The sequence below is a fragment of the Eurosta solidaginis genome, chromosome 2 (genome assembly GCF_040869045.1).
Source record: "Eurosta solidaginis isolate ZX-2024a chromosome 2, ASM4086904v1, whole genome shotgun sequence".
NCBI lineage: Eukaryota > Metazoa > Arthropoda > Insecta > Diptera > Tephritidae > Eurosta > Eurosta solidaginis.
The window spans coordinates 82885446-82907583 of NC_090320.1; the positions used below are offsets into that span (position 1 = coordinate 82885446).

The window sequence follows — 22138 nt, forward strand, 5'->3', positions numbered from 1 at the left end:
TTTTTCTTTCTTCTATTCTAATTTAAAAAAAAAAAAAAAAAAAAAATTTTTTTCAATTAAGAAAAAATTTATCATAACAATAATAATGATAAAAAATTATTGTTAGGCCTTGAGCTCGATTCGAACCCGCGATCTTAAAATCAGTAGGCCGATATAACAACAAAAATTGTTAATACATCCCAGAGCACGGGGAAAAAAAGTGTCAATAAATTATGACACTATGGCGGCATTGCCAACAAACAAGTCCAATTTTCACAGCCATTCTGCAACAGATGTCGCAGTGTTGTGAATATCAATTGGCACGAAACAGAATAGAAGTAGGATTAATGAAGACAAACAAAAAACCGCTGTGATGGCTGAATGGTTATAGCAGCGGCGCCTAAACGTTGCCGATGAAGGAATTTAGCAGTTCCCGAAATGGATCTATACAACGAGCTTTGGCAGTTGTCTAAAATTTTTTCTTTCTTCTATTCTAATTTAAAAAAAAAAAAAAAAAAAAAATTTTTTCAATTAAGAAAAAATTTATCATAACAATAATAATGATAAAAAATTATTGTTAGGCCTTGAGCTCGATTCGAACCCGCGGGGTTTATACTTTGTGGTATTGATAGAACGTAAAATTTTGTTCATGATCATAAAATATTTTTTTAAGCAGTCTAATTAAACTCGTCGCTACAGGAGAAGAAAGACGTACTCAGGACATTTTCAGATAAACTTTTTACAGTATACGCGATTTCTTCCTTCAAAATGATGCGACTATGTTTGTGAGTATTTTTTCGTCTGTAGTGATGAAATCTTTTTTAATTAGTATTTGGTTCTCAACTTTATCTGCAAATATAAGAATGATGAGAATTTATTTGGAATTCCTCGCATGCGAGGTAGCGGGCATTAGATATGTATGTATGTATATAAAATAGGGAATATGAGAGGGTTTTTTGAAAATGCGAACACGTGGATTTTGGGTCACAACCAGTGTTGCCATTTTGATGCTTTTGGAGCCAGATCTAGCCCTTTTTTTGCATTTAGCTACAAAAATTCCGGTTTAGCTCCTAGCTCTTTTTTTGGCCCTCTTTAAAATGTTCGCCCCTTTTTGGCTCCAAGTCTATTTCGGCAATACGTATTGTGAAATTTGTAATATGTTTTATGTGTGTCGAAGTTTTATTTTATTTGTTTCGTTATGTATGATGTGGCAACTCGGTACCCAACTGATAAGAAAAACTTTAATTTACAAACCGTGTCATGAGGTTGTACATTCACTTTCCAGCTTGTGCAACAGCATAGTGTCACCTTCTAAGAGTTTCGACCCTTTAACTTCAGATTATAATAAATTTTTGTCTCACGCACCTTATTTTCATTATACCTTTGAAGAATATATACGAATTCAAAAAGAAGATAAATGTATACACGAATTCATTGAAAGAAATGTACGTAATATATGTCGCGACTTCATAATTCAATTAATAGAGCAATTAAGGCTACCCTTGCCGTACAATATAGAAACGCTTAGCAGAATAGATTTATTTTCGGTTGAAAACACATTGAGAATTGTAAAACCTCAATAATTTCCATATTTCACAAATGAAAAAAAAGTATAGTACTGATAAAATAACGATATTACAAACGCGGTGGAAAAATATCTGTACACAAAAAATATTTATGAGTGTAGCAATAATAATAATTCATCTTCTGAGGACGAAATCATAGATTTTGAAGTCTAAGGCCATTCAAACATATCTCGTCCCAACATCAACTTGAATATCGTATACCTGTATTTTCATGGTGATTCGTACTACCGCAGGACGTTAAACACTGAATAAAAAAATTGGAAAAAATTTAACTTAATTTTCATCGGCCAACATTTTGGCAAGTCGTATTTTTGGCGAACTTATAGCCGTGCCGTCATTTTAGTAGTGTGATAAATACTTCTTACTTTTTAACGATACCTTATCGCCAAATGGCAAAACTAAAGTTAAAACAAGTAAGGATGGGACTGTCTTCGGCTGTGCCGAAGACTTCATACCTTTCATGAATGGGGCTGAACAATAATCTTATCCCGGATGTATAAGATAAGAAATATATAGTGAACAGATGTACATACCTAAACGATTTTTAAGATAAATATAAAATACAAAATGACAAAGAAACCCCTTATCTGAACGATCCGTTGTATGGGATATATATTATATATAGCTCCGATCAAAATGATTTTTACGGGAAATCTTCTATGATATATTAGAATATATATCACTAAGTTTCACGTTTTTATATTGGAAACTAAGGGAAAAATGGCCAAAAATGTTTCTATCTTAACGATCGGTTGTATGGGATAGGTATATACTATATACATATAGCTCCGATCAAAGTTATTTTTTCAGGAAATATTTTATGATATATTAGAATAAATATCACCAAGTTTAACGTTTTTATATTGGAAATTAAGGGAGAATTGGCTAAAAATCGTTCTATCTGAACGATCGGTTGTATGGGATATATATTATATGTATAATTACACGTATTTTTGTTATTAAAAAATATAAAATGAACTATAAAAACAGTATTACTTATGTATGTACCTCTCTTGTACCTTATTTTTATACTCAGTTGAGCAGAGCTCACAGAGTATATTAGGTTTGATTGGATAACGGTTGGTTGTACATATATAAAGGAATCGAGATAGATATAGACTTCCATATATCAAAATAATCAGGATCGAAAAAAAATTTGATTGAGCCATGTCCGTCCGTCCGTCCGTCCGTCCGTTAACACGATAACTTGAGTAAATTTTGAGGTATCTTGATGAAATTTGGTATGTAGATTCCTGAGCACTCATCTCAGATCGCTATTTAAAATGAACGATATCGGACTATAACCACGCCCACTTTTTCGATATCGAAAATTTCGAAAAACCGAAAAAGTGCGATAATTCATTACTAAAGACAGCTAGAGCGACGAAACTTGGTAGATGAGTTGAACTTATGACACAGAATAGAAAATTAGTAAAATTTTGGACAATGGGCGTGGCACCGCCCAATTTTAAAAGAAGGTAATTTAGAAGTTCTGCAAGCTGTAATTTGGCAGTCGTTGAAGATATCATGATGAAATTTGGCAGGAACGTTACACCTATTACTATATGTACGCTCAATAAAAATTAGCAAAATCGGAGAAGGACCACGCCCACTTTTAAAAAAAATTTTTTTGAAAGTCAAATTTTAACAAAAAATTTAATATCTTTACAGTATATAAGTAAATTATGTCAACATTCAACTCCAGTAATGATATGGTGAACCAAAATACAAAAATAAAAGAAAATTTCAAAATGGGCGTGGTTCCGCCCTTTTCATTTAATTTGTCTAGGATACTTTTAACGCCTTAAGTCGAACAAAAATTAACCAATCCTTTTGAAATTTGGTAGGGGCATAGATTTTATGACGTTAACTGTTTTCTGTGAAAATGGGCGAAATCGGTTGATGCCACGCCCAGTTTTTATACACAGTCGTCCGTCTGTCCTTCCGCATTGCCGTTAACACGATAACTTGAGCAAAAATCGACATATCTTTAATGAACTTAGTTCACGTCCTTACTTGAACTCACTTTATCTTGGTATGAAAAACGACTATCACCACGCCCACTTTTTCGATATCGAAAATTACGAAAAATGAAAAAAATGCCATAATTCTATACCAAATACGAAAAAAGGGATGAAACATGGTAAGGTAATTGGATTGTTTTATTGAGGCGAAATATAACTTTAGAAAAACTTTATAAAATGGTGTTAACACCTACCATATTAAGTAGAAGAAAATGAAAAAGTTCTGCAGGGCGAAATAAAAATCTTAAAATCTTGGCAGGTATTACATATATAAATAAATTAGCAACAGATGATGTTCTGGGTCACCCTGGTCCACATTTTGGTCGATTTCTGGAAAACGCCTTCACACCACTCCCTTTTAAAACTCTCATTAATACCTTTAATTTGATACCCATATCGTACAAACTCATTCTAGATTCACCCTTGGTCCACCTTTATGGCGATATCTCGAAAAGGCGGCCACCTATAGAACTAAGCCCCACGCCCTTTTAAAATACTCATTAACACCTTTCATTTGATACCCATATCGTACAAACATATTCTAAAGTCACCCCTGGCCCACCTTTATGGCGATATCTCGAAACGGCGTCCACCTATGGAACTCTCTTAAAATACTCCCTTTTAAAATACTCATTAACACCTTTATTTTGATACTCATATTGTACAAACAAATTCTAGGGCCACCCCTGCTCCACCTTTATGGCGATATCTCGAAACGGCGTCCACCTATGGAACTAAGGATTACTCCCTTTTAAAATACTCATTAACACCTTTCTTTTGATACCCATATTATACAAACAAATTCTAGGGTCACCCCTGGTCCACCTTTATGGCGATATCTCGAAAATGCGACCACCTATACAACAACCACCACTCCCTTTTAAAACCCTCATTAATACCTTTAATTTGATACCCATATCGTACAAACACATTCTAGAGTCACCCCTGGTCCACCTTTATGGCGATATCTCGAAAAGGCGAACACCTATAGAACGAAGGCCCACTCCCTTTTAAAAATACTCATTAGCACCTTTCATTTGATATCCATATCGTACAAACAAAGTCTAGAGTCACCCCTGGTCCACATTTATTGCGATACCTCGAAAAGGCGTCCACCTATAGAACTAAGGCCCACTCCCTTTTAAAATACTCATTAACTCCTTTCGTTTGATACCCATATTGCACAAACGAATTCTAGAGTCACCCCTGGCCCACCTTTATGGCGATATCTCGAAACGGCGTCCACCTATGGATCTATGTATTACTCCCTTTTAAAATACTCATTAACACCTTTATTTTGATACTCATATTGTACAAACAAATTCTAGGGCCACCCCTGCTCCACCTTTATGGCGATATCTCGAAACGGCGTCCACCTATGGAACTAAGGATTACTACCTTTTAAAATACTCATTAACACCTTTCTTTTGATACCCATATTATACAAACAAATTCTAGGGTCACCCCTGGTCCACTTTTATGGCGATATCTCGAAAATGCGACCACCTATACAACAACCACCACTCCCTTTTAAAACCCTCATTAATACCTTTAATTTGATACCCATATCGTACAAACACATTCTAGAGTCACCCCTGGTCCAACTTTATGGCGATATTTCGAAACGGCGTCCACCTATAGAACTAAGGCCCACTCCCTTTTAAAATACTCATTAACACCTTTCGTTTGATGCCCATATTGTACAAACAAATTCTAGGGTCACCCCTGGTCCACCTTTATGGCGATATCTCGAAACGGCGTCCACCTATGGAACTGAGGATTACTCACTTTTAAAATACTCATTAACACCTTTCTTTTGATACCCATATTGTACAAAGAAATTCTAGGGTCACCCCTGGTCCACCTTTATGGCGATGTCTCGAAACGGCGTCCACCTATGGAACTAAGGATTACTCCCTTTTAAAATACTCATTAACACCTTTCATTTGATACCCATATCGTACAAACGCATTCTAGAGTCACCCCTGGCCCACCTTTATGGCGATATCTCGAAAAGGCGACCACCTATACAACAACCACCACTCCCTTTTAAAACCCTCATTAATACCTTTAATTTGATACCCATATCGTACAAACACATTCTAGAGTCACCACTGGTACACCTTTATGGCGATATTTCGAAACGGCATCCACCTATAGAACTAAGGCCCACTCCCTTTTAAAATACTCATTAACACCATTCGTTTGATGCCCATATTGTACAAACAAATTCTAGGGTCACCCCTGGTCCACCTTTGTGGCGATATCTCGAAACGGCGTCCACCTATGGAACTAAGGATTACTCCCTTTTAAAATACTCATTAACACCTTTCATTTGATACCCATAACGTACAAACGCATTCTAGAGTCAACCCTGATCCACCTTTATGGCTATATCCCTAAATGGCGTCCACCTATAGAACTATGGCCCACTCCCTCATAAAATACTCTTTAATGCCTTTCATTTGATACACATGTCATACAAACACATTCCAGGGTTTCCCTCGGTTCATTTTCCTACATGGTTATTTTCCCTTATGTTGTCACCATAGCTCTCAACTGAGTATGTAATGTTCGGTTACACCCGAACTTAACCTTCCTTACTTGTTTTTTGTGAGTTTACTGTACCTTTTTTATAACTTTGTTTAAGTTTGATTTGGAATAAATGTGAAAACTTACATTGAAATATATACATACATATACTTTGGCTCTTTTTGCAACGGGTTGTAGATTTTCTTGAAGATATTTAGCTCTTTCTAGCCCTTTTTTAGATTCTAGCCCCAAAGACATTTTTTGTACTGGCAACACTATTCACAACACTCACTCTAATGTACTAACTCCTGATAAAACGTGTGGGTGCGAGCGGCAAATTAAGTCAATACTTTCCGTGCAGACTACTCTGTTAGTATCTACTCCCCTACGTTTTCTTTTTCTTTGTTCTTAAAGTTATGGTTTTTCTCATCTCACGCAGTCAACGTGGCCAATGATTTTTTTATTGCAGCTGTGCCAGCTCCGACAGTGCACTGTTCATTGCACAAATTTATATGTTCTAGTATATATGCACGAACCAAGAAATGTTCAATGCATCGTGTTATACAAAAATCTACATATAAGTATATACATATGCATATGTATCAATAAATAAATGCGCATAGCGCAATACAACGCTAATGGTCCGAGTACTTTTTCCACACAACGGGTTCAATGACCATCGCCCGTCGTTGATTCGTTAAACGTGTCGCAAGTAGTTTGTCGAAAACTCTTACATTGCCTCATGCACACTAGTGCATTTACATATATATACACGTAAGTACCTACAATGTAGGTCCTACATATATACATATGTACATGTAAATAAAACGTAATCGAAACGGCCAGCGAACAGAATAGTGTCGGAAACTCATGCACTGCCTAGGACTTAGCAGTGTATATCTACATATGCATGCATATGTGTCTATATAGATATACATATATGATTATTTACGTGAGTATAACGACTGCCCATGCACACAAAATCCCAGCCAAAGCTGGCAAACGGGGTTGTGCGCAATAAGGAATACGAAGGTAGCGTCGTTTTCACTACTGAATCAGAGTGTGCATTCCTCCAAAATGGCACAATTCAACTGTATAGCAACCGCCTTTACGATGCACTTACCAAATACAAAATACTTGGCGAATCTCGAATTGTTTTTGTGTATTGTATTTGTGCGGCACAATGTTACACAAAACTCTTAAAGCCCCGTCACATAAGCAGTTTTTCATATAGATGCGTTTAAATAAATCTTATGCATTATGAGTAGATTGCCCATTTGGTTTTTTTTTTATGGAGAATGGTAGATTGAGCAACACTGGCGCCACCTGACATTAAAAAGTGAGCCAACTTGCAATTTTGTTGCAATGAAAGCGTAAGAAGAAGAATTGGACATTTGGTTTGGCTAAGGGTGCTGGCACAATTTGCAAGTGAAATTATTTTTCCCACTCGTTGGCAACTTTTCTAACATTTTTCGTTATTAAAAACTGCAATATAACAAATGAATACGAAACAAAATATGTTAGCAAGTAATTTTGTTGGGAGAATGTTTATAACAGTGCTTCGCGAAATTTAGCATGTGAATGGGTAAGCCGACATAAAATTCATTTGCCTAGTCTGAAGTTCCTTCATATTGTGACGAATATTAGTACCACTAAGTGATACTCACATCACTAATCTGATACTAAGCAAATAAAGTCACAACAACAATACAGCAAGCTGCCACACTTGTGTGTCCGTAAACAAATTAATCATCATGTACACACATACATACAAGCAGCAGAGAGATACTCACAAACGCATGTCATCATCAGCTACTACTTCGCTCACATATAAACACGCATATGGTTACACACTACAAATACACGCGCGTATGGCTGATGACCAGGTAGAGCAGTGATGGGCTTATTTGCTCCTAATTAGTTTTAATGCCAGCGAGTGCTAGGTGAGACGCGTGCGTGTTTTGGGATCTTAGGGGAGTAAAAAAATACATTGGAAATATCGTACGCTCCGTCTCAAAGGATATTCATCGCAAGAAGGTTGCGGAAACAGTAAAAAACTGAAATGGAAATACTCTCTCTCAACCTCGAGAACCAATTCGCAAACTGTGTTGCAATAGTAAGAAAACAAAAACATAAATTTTTTGGCAAGAAATACGAAAAACGGAATAACCATAGACTGAAGTCGACTTTATGTTAAGCAGCGCATTATTGGTATTCATTTCGCCTTCACATAAATAAATAAATGTAAAGCGCGATAACCTCCGAAGAGATCTAAGGCCAAGCATCTCTTTTAATTTGCGTCGTGCTCCTCTTGATTTTTCTTTACAAATTGGCCGGACGGGACCTGTATGTTTTATGCCGACTCCAAACGGCATCTGCAAGGCAGATGCGTTTTAACTGAGAGTTCTTCATGGTAGAAATACACTCGGAGCGCTTGCCAAACACTGCCGAGGGCGACCCCGCTTAGAAAAATGTTCTTCTAATTGAAAAACCTTATTTCTAAAATTTTTGATGTTGCTTTGCCAGGGGTGTGAACCCAGGGCATACGGTGTGGTAGACGGAGCACGCTACCATCACACCACATGGTTCGCCTTCACATACATTTAATTATATGCAAGCCGATTCATTTTGCAATATATACATAAAAGTATTTTTAAAGTAGTAGTATTAGAGGAAGTAGTAGTAGAAAAACGTACTAATGCACGTTTCGTATACAATCGTGGGAAAACGAAACCCTTTTCAGATTTGTTGGCAGTGTTGCCGTGAGCCTGGAAAGAAATGTATCAGTTTACAAATAAAAGAAAGTACCAATCACATAAATCATGACTAATTTTACCAGTTTTGTTACAAACATAAATGCTTTCATTTATAAATTTCAAATTATGGAGGAATGTTCAAATTTCTTCAGCTCACATACATATATCGTTAAATCCATACTGCAAAAATTGTTGGAGCATGTGTTGCATGTGTGTTCAATTTACGGCGACCATTTTCAAGACCATGTTCATGATTGGAATCATAAAGAAACTTTTAAATTACATGAAAATTCAGTTCGAGTTGTGAATCACAAAAGCGATATTAGATATTTGTGGCCTTTAGTTCGGGCGAAGCAGTCAGTAAAGGCTAGTTTATCCTAAAACGCTTAATAATTTGAACATAATAAGAGTGGTGGCAGCTCTATTTTCCACATAGCTTGGTAACTATTAAATATGTATTAAGCAAGATGAGCAAGATGAGCAAGATGTGTTTGTATATTATTATCTTCCTGTGTTCTTCGCCCCACATGCCTGCACTTGATCGTCCCTCACCTAGCACTTAAATGTGCAAAGCGTGCCCGTATCAGCAAAACGCTCATACGAGCCGTTTTGCCCATATCTGAGGTAGAGGATTCTAGAAGAAGAAACGTCTAGACATTTGGGCAGAGAGTATAAAAGCAGCAGAAGCTGAGTAGTCCGTAATCAGTTTGATTTAAGCATGCTATTGATTGCGAAGTATAAGTGTTATTATTAAGTACTTTTAAAGTAGTCTAATAAAGGCCATTTAGCATTATTGAATATTGGAGTTATTTATTCAAAAATTTAGCGATACGAACGTCAGTAGAAGCTTGCAAATTAGCGGAATTTCCCTAAATTCGTTACAATTGGTGTCAGCAGCGGAATTGTTGAATAAATTCCGTAGATTTCGAGTACAACAACGACATGGTAAAGTGGAGTGAATTGAGGATCCAGCAACTGAAGAAGGAGTTGGAGAGCCGTGGATTGAATACAACCGGCAATAAACTCGAACTTCAGGCACGACTACGAGAGGCAATGGAAGCAGAAGGAATAAACGTGGAAAAGTATGTTTTTAATCCTGATGGGCACGAGACAACAACACAAATTGAAGAGAAAACGAAACATCGCAGACAGTTAGGAGCACAAACTTGAACACGATTTTGGCTGCAATATCTGCTCAAACATCGACAGTGTCATATCAACTGGCAGAACAGAAGACAAGTATAGCATCCCAACTGGAATCACATGAGACACGTATAACATCCAAGTTGGAAGCACAGGAGGCACGCATTTCAGAACTGTCGTCGCAAATGTCATCTATACTGGAATCACAGGAGACACGCATAACATCGAAGATTGAAGCACAGGGTTGCGTACGGTCACTGGCGAGTATAACCAAGTCCAAGGAGAAGTGATATGTGAGGTCTTAATTGGAAAGGTCACGATTCTACACAAATTCGTTGTGGCGGAGATTGTTGATGAAGTCATATCGGGAGTGGACTTCTTAGTTGACCATGACATCAGGATCGACATGCAAAGAAGGATTATGCGCTATAAGAACCAGGATATACCAATTAACTTCGGTTTGGAGAAAGGGTTCGGCAGTAAGCGAGTGCTGGTGGAGGAGATTCAACAGAGACCAAAAAGTCAAAGAAAGTAAATCGGGCAAAGGTTGATGGAATGAATGGGCCAAGCAAATCAAAACCCAAGGTACCCGCGAGAAAAACACTGGCATTGACAAACTCTAATGGATGCACTAAAACAAACGACAGAATTTCCCAGAAAGAATGCAAAGGTGGTTTCAAGCCAGGGCGCACTACTGTTGTGAAACGTGGGAACGATACTGATTATGCGAAGTCAATCCGTCAAGCGCAAGCTCTACGAAGTAGTTATTGGCCAAACAACAGAGTGTGAGGGAACGGTCCAGGATAATGAGTAGTGGGATGAAACACAAGTACGACAACAACAATAATTCGGAAGGTTTCTTGGAGGGAGATTTGGTAATGCTTTGCAACCCCCACCGGCGGAAAGGTGTTCCATCCAAATTTTGGTGCTGTTGGGAAGGCCCGTGCAGAGTTGTGAAGAAAATCAGTGATGTCATTTACCGCATACAAACAATTGGGACACCACGAAATAGAAGGGTGGTTCATTTGGACAGGCTAGCAGCGGTTAGATCGAGAGATATGTCTGATCGGGACGATCACACTTAGGTGGGGGGGCAGTGTGATGAATATTAGTAACACTAAGTGATACTCACATCACTAATCTGATACTAAGCAAATAAAGCCACAACAACAATAAAGCAAGCTGTCACACTTGTATGTACGTAAACAAATCAATCATCATGTACACACAAACATACAAGCAGCAGAGAGATACTCACAAACGCATGTCATCATCAGCTACTACTTCGCTCACATATGCACACGCATATGGTTACACACTACAAATAGACGCGCGTATGGCTGATGACCAGGTGGAGGATTCTAGAAGAAGAAACGTCTTGACATTTGGGCAGAGAGTATAAAAGCAGCAGAAGCTGAGTAGTCCGTAATCAGTTTGATTTAAGCACGCTATTGGTTGCGAAGTATGCGTTTAAGTGTTAAGTGTGTGTAATTGTTATTGTGAAGTACTTACAAAGTAGTCTAATAAAGACCATTTTGAATTATTGAATATTGGAGTTATTTATTCAACAGTTTAGCGATACGAACGTTAGTGGAAGGTTGCAAATAAGCGGAATTTCCCTAAATTCATCACAATATTTATAAACGCAACATCTTGATTGATTGTGGCGATGTTTCTGGAATGCATAGGCTTGTGTTCAACGCATCTATTTGAAAAATTATATTGTGTCGCGGCTTATAGTGTGCATTGAAATACCCAAAGTGTGCCGACACTAATGCACGCACAATTACTGCATAATTCGAAGGAGTTTTGTTTAGATAGATAAGGCTTACTTTTTTAGCGATTCGGTTGAAATTTGATACGTACATAGGTAGCTTTTTGCTTAGGTTAATATTTGGAGAATGTTTTTTCCGGAAAGTGAATCAGGGCCGACCTATTCCGCTGAAATCAGAACTCCACGGTATGTCTCCTTATGACCCCCGTACACCACCTACATTGTGAGGCCAAAGAGCTCAACATTAAAGAGCACATCGAAATACTGAACAGGCAGTTTTTGCTAAACTGTCACAAACCAGGACATCCTAGCAAACAACTGCTTGATCTAGCCCCGCCTCCACGGGGGGTTAAGGGAACATCTCCATAAGCACTATGACGAGATCCGGTACCTGCCAACATAGTGGCTTGTTCCAGACAAGCATCACCAGGTCCTAGGCCAAATCCACACAGAATCGGTAAAAGCTTTTGCCAGGACGCGCCCGGTGAACCGTGTTATTAATATACAATATCATATCCTTGCAGAAGAAGAAAGCACACTACCAAGGTAGACACGAGTTACCCTGGCCCAACTTCGTTCTGCATACTGTAACAGATTAAACTCTTACTTGTACAGCATCAGCCCCGACATACGTAATGTACGCCCTGCATGCGATGTGGCCCCACATGACACCAACCATCTTTTCAATTGTAATGTGGAACCTAAGCCTCTAACACCAATCTCCTTATGGTCCACCCCTGTTGAAACTGCCAGTTTCCTTGAACTCACGTTAGATAACTATGATGACATTTTTTTGGAAGACCCTATGCTTAAAAATAATACCGTTGAACTCAAACCATAAGCTAAGGTACGGCAACGGACGCTTTTTCCTCAATTAATAGCACTATATGATATTGAACATACCTCAAGTTTTAGGACTATTAGAGTATACAAAATATGCACACTTGGAATTTTGAATACGCCTGGAGTGATTAGCCAAAAACCATTTTTTCATAAGCGGAGACATCAACGGCATATAACTTTCCATCTGTTTATTCTTCGATGCATTTTTATGTCATTCAAATGAGTACACTTTTGTGCTTTTAACGATGTAAAAATGTAAGTTTTATTGACGAAAATATCGGAGAAACAGCATAGAATAAACCAAACATTTAAATTTTTACATATTGAGTAACCGTTTTCTCTACTATTTTGCTTGTCACCACAAATGTTTGTACTGCAACGAACGATTTCAAAAGCAGACCCCCAGCGGGTTAGGGGGTTAGAATATACCAGCGGTAGGTATGCCTGTCGTAAGAGGCGACTAAAATACCAGATTCAAGGGGCTATGTAGCGCAACCTTTTCAGGTTGCCAGCGCAATATATAGCTTCTCCAAACCCAATTGTCAACCTCACCTTCGAGTGGCGAACCCGTTTCACTAACAGATGAGGCTCTGGCGACCCCAAGCTCCTCATGGAACTTGGGGATGGGGAGGGAGGGATAGCCTGAAGGTTTAATGTGGCCATATAAATCGTTCCCGAGATAGTCGGGCTAGCACCTTAATGGAGCTGTTACCGGAGCGTACCGGATCTGTATCCGACAAAGGACCATCACATCGATAATACTCCCCAAAGCCTTCGGGGAGTAATCTTATCCCTACAACAACAACAAAAATATTTCAAAAGCAGATAAAATTAAAAAAAAAATGCTAGGTAGTTTGCTCTGCTTTCTTTTATGTCTGCATATGAAATCGTTGAATACACCAAACTTAATTAATCTTAAAAAATTGTATCTTGTTGGAATCACAACTGATTTAAGATTTTCTTCAAGTAAGCCATAGTATACATATTGTAAAGAGTTTTTTATACATATACATGAATGTAATATCGGTATTGCTTTGAAAAATAAATATTTATAAATGACTTTTGTGAAAAATATATTGTTAAAAAGTTTAGTGTGTGAAAAACTGCATACAGAGAAACTCTTCAATACCTAAATATTGTGACGAATATTAGCAACATTAAGGGATACTATCATCTCTAAGCCGATACTAAGCAGTCACTTGTATCTACATAAACAAATAAATCATTATGTCTATACATATGTACATACAGCAGCGGAGAGATACTCACAAAAGTATGCAATCATCAGCAAAGTAGTTCTCACACATATGCATGCATATTTCTGAGATACTCACAAAAGTATGCAATTTTCAGCGGACTAGTAAATTCTCGAAGGAGAAACGCCTTGAAGTATGCGAACGAGGAACCCGAAGAGTATAAAGCAGCACCAGCTGAGGCATGAGCAATCAGTTTGACATTGTGAATGATAACTAAGTGTGATATCTTATCTGTCAAATGCCTGATAGGACGTTCAATATGGCTACTTTTTAGCGTTTTGACAGGGTGTTCAATATGGCGGCGCCTATCTTCAGCGGGTGATAGAAAGATATTCAGAATGAGACAGCGATAGTCAAATACAAATCAGGTGATCCAATCACTTTAGAATTTTGACGTCTATGCAGAAGATATCACACTTAGTTATCATTCACAATGCAGTTTGATTTAAGCACGCTATTGGTTGCGAAGTATAAGTATTATTGTGAAGTACACTAATAAAGACCATTTTGCATCATCGAATATTGGAGTTATTTATTCAACAGTTTAGCGATACGAACGTTAGTAGAAGGTTGCAAATAAGCGGAATTGCACTAAATTCGTTACAATATTAATTTAAATAACAGGACTTAGTCCTTTTATTAACGCCAGGCGCGTCAGGTGTGGAAATAATTCCTTTTGAGAAGGCCAATTTTATAATTTAAAATGTCAAAAGGATTTTCAAGGCAAACGATGCTTGAACTCCTGTCTCGTGCAGGAATTTCTTTTCCAAAGTCAGCAAACCTTATCCAATTGAAGCGTTTATATGCCGAATATCTCGATACTAGTGATCAGGAAAAACATTTAATTTTTGAAGATACTGTTGATGTTTGGAAGAAAATATCCTTCCTGTTCAAAACAATGATGTTTCTTTGATTGTGGACGCTGCCGACCCAACTGCTGATAGGGACAATTTCATTACTAGTGCTGCTGACGAATTTACTGCTCCCTCTGCTAATAAAACTGCCGCTACAAACGTTGAAAAATCTGGTGTTGCAAATGACACCCCTATTGCTAATGTATCTGTTAAAGCTTCTTTGGAGGAAGAAATGCAATTCCTCCAGAAGAAGAAGGCAATACTATAGTTGAAGAGTTAAATACAACAGCTGGAACCAGGAATTGGTGCAGAACCTTTCGCAGACAGATTTTACGGAAATTGGGCATGCTTTACTGAAGTTTGATGGGAGATTTTGAAGAAATCATGACAACGAATAATGCTGATGATCGTTTTAAACTTATTACTCTTCGCCGTTCGTTGGCGGGAACTGCCAAACTCTTTTTGTCAACAAAGACGGCATTAAGCTATGATGCACTGAAGAAAGCTCTTATCGCAGAGTTTGCTATCACTACTACACAATCAGGCGTGTTCTGAATTCCGACTCGGAATGAAAAGTAAAACGACATTGATTTCGACTCGCTTTCTATTTGGTGTTCTCAATTCCGATTGTAAAAAACTGATTCGAAGTCGATTTCGAATCGTTTTCATTCCGACTCGATAACCAGTTTAATCAGCTGTTTTTGTTTATGTGTTTTGATTTAAATATCATAAAATTTTATTTTAATTAAAAAATGCCTGCAGCTATGGTTTTTGGATGCGCAGACGCAAGAAGACGTGCTATTGTGCGTGCGAATCGTAAAAATCGGGAGCTAAGATCCCGTGTGAATATCTTTAGGCACCTGGACTGCAAGTATGTATACTTAAATAAAATTGCTGGATGGAGGTAGTATCTACACCCTACAGAGGAATATTGGATAGCTATATTTGTGGTCTTATCGTTAACGTTAAAGGATTACATAAAAGCAGAGTCATAAGATGACACCCAGTAGTGAGTGCAGTTTTTTGGCAGACCTGCAGCTTCCTTGCAGTTTCTGCCCACTAAGTGCGGCGGCAAAATTGAAGGCGTCTCGCCGCCTAGCCATTTTGGTTAATTTTATTGCGCAACATAAATTGGGTAGATTAGCAAAGACGTTATCCGTAAATTCGGTGAAGCCACTGCAGTCACCTTTCTTAAAGTTGATAGAGGTATGGCGTTCCGAAATTATAATTTAAGGGCTAGTATCAGACTGAATTTTAATCTACTTTTCTAATATAATTATACCGGGAATTGAATTTGATATCCCCATGCCGATCACTAGTATAATTCTGTAACGTTTTCGTCGACTCGAGAATAACTCTAGTTATCCAATGTACCATTCAAAATTTCTCAAGATAGTGTACAAGCTCAAGTACTAATTGGGAATTTTTAGATTTGTGGAGTCATACCGCGTGAACAAGGATATTTTTAAAATACTCCTCGGCAAAATAGGCAACAAGTTGGCAGAAAGACATCCTCTTATTTCACCAACTACGCAACTAGCGGCTACACTCCGATTTTTAGCTACTGGATCATACCAACTGGCTGTAGCTAAGGATCAGGATATAAACGTTGGCAGAAGTAGTTTTTCGAAGATATTACACTATACAATCCAGGAATTGGAGAACTGTATTTGTGAAGAGAATATTCAATTGAATATGTCTGCTGTGGAGATGGATCGATCCAAGCAATATTTCTACAGGCAATTTAATTTTCCGGGTGTCATTGGTTGTGTAGATGGCACTCACGTGAAAATAATAAAGCCAGCAGTGGACGAGTCCCTCTTTTGCAATAGAAAGGGATATTTCAGCGTTAATGCTATGATAGTATGTTATAAAATATTACAATATTTGGCTAGAAATCATGAAATGTCTTACAGGTTTGCAATTACAATATGGAAATAATAGCAGTAGATGCAAGTCACCCTGGTTCGTGCCATGATTCTTTCATTTGGACGTTAGACAATTCTACATCAATAATCGTACCGAAAATTCTTGGATTTTGGCGGACTCTGGCTATGCCCTGGAAAGTTTTATGTTGACACCATACAGGAACCCACAACACGGATCCATGGAACATGTATACAATAAAAAGCATGCTACAGCCCGTAATATGGTTGAGCGTACTATAGGGTTATTGAAAAGTCGGTTTCGTTGCTTGCAAGGAACTCTGCACTATGATCCACAGTTTGTTGCGCAGATTATCAATGTTTGTTCTGCGCTACACAACATTTGCCGCAAGCGTAACGTTCCAAGCAACGAAGATGATAGAAATCACGAAATTCCAGAGAGAAATGCTGAAACCGAAGAGGAGCATGAACCAATTGAGCAGGTCATTATAGATGGAGCAGAGGTGAGGAATGAGGTCGCTCGCACTTTCCTTGCGGAAGCCTCATTCTCAGGGTCTTGAGTTTTCTTTTCCTATTTTCTCCACCTTCCTCCTCTTTCATCACACACTCCTTAGTCTTTTGGTTCTGACATTCCTAACTCCTCTTCCTTTTCCTCTGATATTCCCACCCCCCCCCCATAATTTTCCACCGCTCTGTAAAAAAATTCTCATATTTATTAGTTTTGGTAAAATAAATTGATTATATTGATAATGGTGATTTATAACTTTTATTCCAATAACTACGTATTATTATTAATGGCTCCTCTTGAAACAAGAACGTCCCTGAAATATATACATGTGTTTTTACAGGTACACTGCTGGTCAAATTAAAGTGTTAAATTGACAATCGTTTTATTCGTGTCTTTAATAATTTGTTCAAATAAAAGAAAAATTTTGCTTGTGATTTGATTCTCCGTTCAATTCAAAGATGCTTCTGATTCGTGATTCGAATCTCTATCCAAACCAAAGTCTGCGTATAGGCAACTTCCTGCAATTTTCTTCAGCTTTGGCTTCAGTAAAATTATGTTTCCTAATTTTCTATTCAAATATATGCAAATATATACCCAATTTCATAATTATAAGGTCACTCATATTAAAATGTTCTTATTTTGTTTATCATTTCGTTTAAATTTTAATTTTTGTATAAATTAATTCCAAGTTAGGAGCCTTGCAAATATACGCCTTAAATAAAAAATTTTAAATAAGTTGAAAAAAGTTTTGAAAAACGTTGACATTTTTTTGAAATACTTCAAATCAAAAAACGGAAACTGCATCAAATTCTAGATTCTAGGGATATAACTCCTAAGTCTGCGAAAATCTATTTTAATTTTTAGAAATTTTTTTCTTTAAAAGAATATTTAAAAAGTTTAGGACGCAGATTTGAACGGCTCCTAACTGGCAATTAATTTATTTGGAACATGTCTACGTGAGTGACCTTATGATTATGAAATGGGGTATATGTATATTACACAAACAGTAAATTAAACGTTAACACTTTATGCAAAATTTGCAAAAACTTTACAAAATTTTTTTTTATAGACTCTAGATTAGTACTACAAACGTAAAAGTTTTTCCGAAAATTATTTAAATTTTTGTGTAATTTGTAAACTAATATTTACAAATTTTTTAACACTCACTAACATATACATTTCTAAAAAAATTATTAAAATAATTTTACTGAAGCCAAAGTAGGCGAAAATTGCTAAAAAAAAAAAATACCTGTAATCCATTGACTTCTACAAAATTAATAGTAATAATAAAAATTAATAAATTTTCTGGTTCTTAAATTAGTTATGAGGCCTTAACCAAAATTTTGCGGGTGCTGCTTATAAACAACTTGGGAAATAAGGGACACCCTAATGTATATATAGAGACCGATATTCACAGCATTGGTTTAGCATTGCAATTACAAAAATTTTCGTAAAGTTTCCAACTTCAGCATCTCTATTTTCTCCAATCTTTCGTTATGTCTTTTTCTCTCCTTTTCCTCCTGCTCTTTAATCTCCAATTCTTTTTTCTTGAATGTTAGCAGTTCATCGAATGCACGGGCAATCCGATCAAATGCAGCATTTTGCTCCATGCACATTTTCTCAAAAGTGTCAATAGATCGCCGACGTGCACGCGATGTATTTCGTGGCTCAATTGTAGCAGCTTTATTTGTGGTTGACTCTGCAATGCTGTCGCTGCTTTCATCAGCAGACTTTTCAGCGCCGTCACCTGGGACTTCCCGGTTGCTGCTTGTAGTTGGAGCTTGTGAGGGTCCATAGCGTCTGACGCCATCCATACCATTCACGGATTTATATAGGCTACAGAGCACCGCAATCGCTTCTTCAGTCGGTGAAATAGGCTGCTGGGAATATGGTCCACCACCAGTTGAATTCACTTCGCGCCGGTTATCTGACAACTTTTTCTTTATAGTGGACTTCCAATCGACCCAAGACTGTAAAAAGAGTTGAAATAAAACCAAAAGAAAACAAAGAGTAACTGTGAAGGTGCACACCAGAAAAGCACAATTCACTTATTTATAATTTTAAGTAAATTGAAAAAAGTTTTTTTGAATGAACTGAGCATAGTAGTAGCAGCGGGCGCCAGGGAAAGGGATGTGCATTTAAAAGTCAATTTTAACCATTTTTGGAATCGTGTATTTTTGGTGTGGACCTCCACAATTCTTTACTACAATAAGCGAATTGCAATCGAGATTTGGATTATTCTCTGCGACAGTACGCAACTGCTAAAACACGTTCAAAAATGCCGGGGGAGTTATACAAAAAATACGCGTTTTGACCTTATCAATAATCCGAAGGCGATTTTTTATTTCTGTCGAGATATTTGTAATCAAAGTTCAACACTCCGTAATTTTTATTGGTTGTTGTAGTCACACATTTAGAGTGTTCCGAAAAGTGCAGAAAGCTGGGTAATAGTGCAGTTTACGGTACCCACCGAAATTTTGGCCAAAAGTGCCAAGTGAGGTATCAGAAGACGCGTATTCACGTCTACATCAAGAATCCGAAAGCGGAAGTTAACTTTTTTTACCCGTTCAAAAGATAATAACGAAAAACCGAAAAAAGACCCCGGGTCCCTCCGAAACCGGGGGTGGGATCCATAGTATTTTTGCGCAGAACACCTTTCTGCGTTGGCGGCCTTCGGCCGCGCTTATAAAAAATAACCCTGGGCTACGCTATGCCAAGTCCGGGTGTGTGGTATAACCGTGGCTACCGCCACGGTGATGCACAATTTTTTTTGTGGGTATAACCACAACAATAACCACAACAATAACCACATTAAAATCGCCAAATTCAACTGCAAATATCTCCCTACAGAGATAAAATGTTTCTTTTCCGCCTTCGGATTATTGTTCTCGAGATTAATACGCGTCTTTTGACACCTCACTTGATATTTTGGCACAACTTTAGGGTGGGTACTGTAAACTGCACTACTACCGAAAGCTGTTCTGCAAAGTAATACTGAATATCGCGTAGCCGGTGATGGATCGGTTAAGGGTTATTTTTTTTTAAATCGTGGCCGAATGCAGCCAACTCAGAAAGATGCCAATAAATGTTCACAGAAACAAAAAAATGTCCTTCCAATTATCGGTACGGTCAAAACGCGTCTTTCCATCCCTTTTCCCAAATTTTTTGCTGAGTCTTAGCCGTTGGGAGCTAAAGTAAAGAATAACCAAACAAACTTCCTTACCTTTTTCCAACCAGCCAAATCTTTGCACGGAGGACCAACAGCATTCAGGGACTTTCTTAGTTCACCCCATTTTGCTTCTACATCCACTCTGTCCCCTTTAGTGAAACCTTTAGCAATGGCTTCGTTGCCTTGCATAAAGGATAAGAGGATTTCTTCCTGCTTTGGGTTTCGCTTCTTTCCCCTGAAATATATGAACATACATATATATATCCATATTTGGAACAAATTAAAGCAAAGTAAAACTGCCAAATGAATACTTACATTACAAAATCTCTTGTTTTTCCCAATTATTTGTAAGATATTTATTTTTTTATCACACTTCGTATGATACACAATGCAATAGATATCAGCTGATCGAAGTAAATAAGGGTTGCCATTAGTCGTACTTTTTATAGTGACAAATTCATTGGACGAAAATATTTTCGAAAATTGTATTACTTTGATGTATTTTAGCAATTACTTTATAATAATTATAAATAATAACAATTATTATTATAATTCCTCATATAATGCCAATAGAATAACAAACATAGGACCAAAAATAAAAGTGCTTAGATTTTATGTTCTTCGAATATGGCACTCGAATATTTTTTCTCTACACATGGCAATAATGAGTTTTTCGAATAATACTGCGCATGCGCTGGATCGGAATTCAGAACAGGTCGAGTTCATTTCGATCAGCATCGATTTCTTTGCCTAATGGATTTCTTGATAGAAGTTTTTAAAGAAAGATTTATTATGCATATTTAACTCAAATTTAAACAAAAAACTACACATAACTCTTCCAAATAAAACGAAGAATTAAAAAAAAATTATTTGAAAGACAAATATCGCAACATTTGTGTTTAATCTGCCAATTAATTTTCATTCCGACTGCTCAGAGGCAATACTTTTCAAAACGATAATTTTTGGTCGGAATCGAAATTGAGAACACCAATCCATTTCGATTCCGAAAAAATTGATCGGAATCGGAATTCAGAACAGGCCAGAATATGACACTTTACCGCAAATTAGGAGAAAGACGCTGTGGTAGACGACAAGACTACTTGCAGCACACTCCGACTAATTGAAGTACTCTATATTGTGTCATAAATATTTTGAATTAAATAAAAAGTGTTACAATACCTATCTCTGTACGATGGAAAAGAAAATAACTTGCAATCAGAAAGCTTTCTGTGATTTTGTAAGCTCTAAACGTAGGGTTGAAGGGTTTCCTTCTGGTATGAAATATCGTGATGATTTCTCTAGCGACGATCAAATATTGCTAACTTCTTTGCACAATTTTTCAAATCTAACTTTTCCGCTGAATAAATTTCTTTGTCTAATGAATACCCGTTTCAACTTAACTCACTTAACGCAATTAATATTCCATTAATATCTCCAGAGGAGGTTTTTACATATTTAACGTCTTTGAAGGAATCTTATAAATACGGTCCTGACCTAATTCCCACATGTTCTCTTAAAAAATGCACTAAACACATTTATCAGCCCCTTACTGATTTATTCAACATATCCCTAAAAGATGGTGTGTTTCCGGCTGCTTGGAAGGAATCTTTTCTCATACCCTTTCACAAAAATAGCAGTACGTCATGTGTAGAGAATTATCGAGGAATTGCCAAATGGTCTGCCATCCCTTAGGTAATTGAAGCCATTGTTACCAATCAGCTAACATTTTCCATTTCTACGTTGATTGTATATTCCCAACAGGGATTCTGTAAAGGCAAATCTACCATTACCAACCTACTCGAATTCACAACTCAAGTTTCTAATGGAT

General features: G+C 37.2%; 1 protein-coding gene across 1 annotated transcript; it reads right to left on the reverse strand.

The window, feature by feature from the left end:
• Window positions 1–18562: 18562 nt before the first annotated feature.
• Window positions 18563–20674, reverse strand: LOC137242244 (uncharacterized). Its single transcript, XM_067769603.1, has 3 exons — window positions 20626–20674; window positions 20365–20545; window positions 18563–19111 (listed from the first exon to the last, which is right to left on the reverse strand). Coding segments are annotated over exons 1-3 (717 nt in total). The 5' UTR covers window positions 20628–20674; the 3' UTR covers window positions 18563–18577.
• Window positions 20675–22138: the final 1464 nt, after the last annotated feature.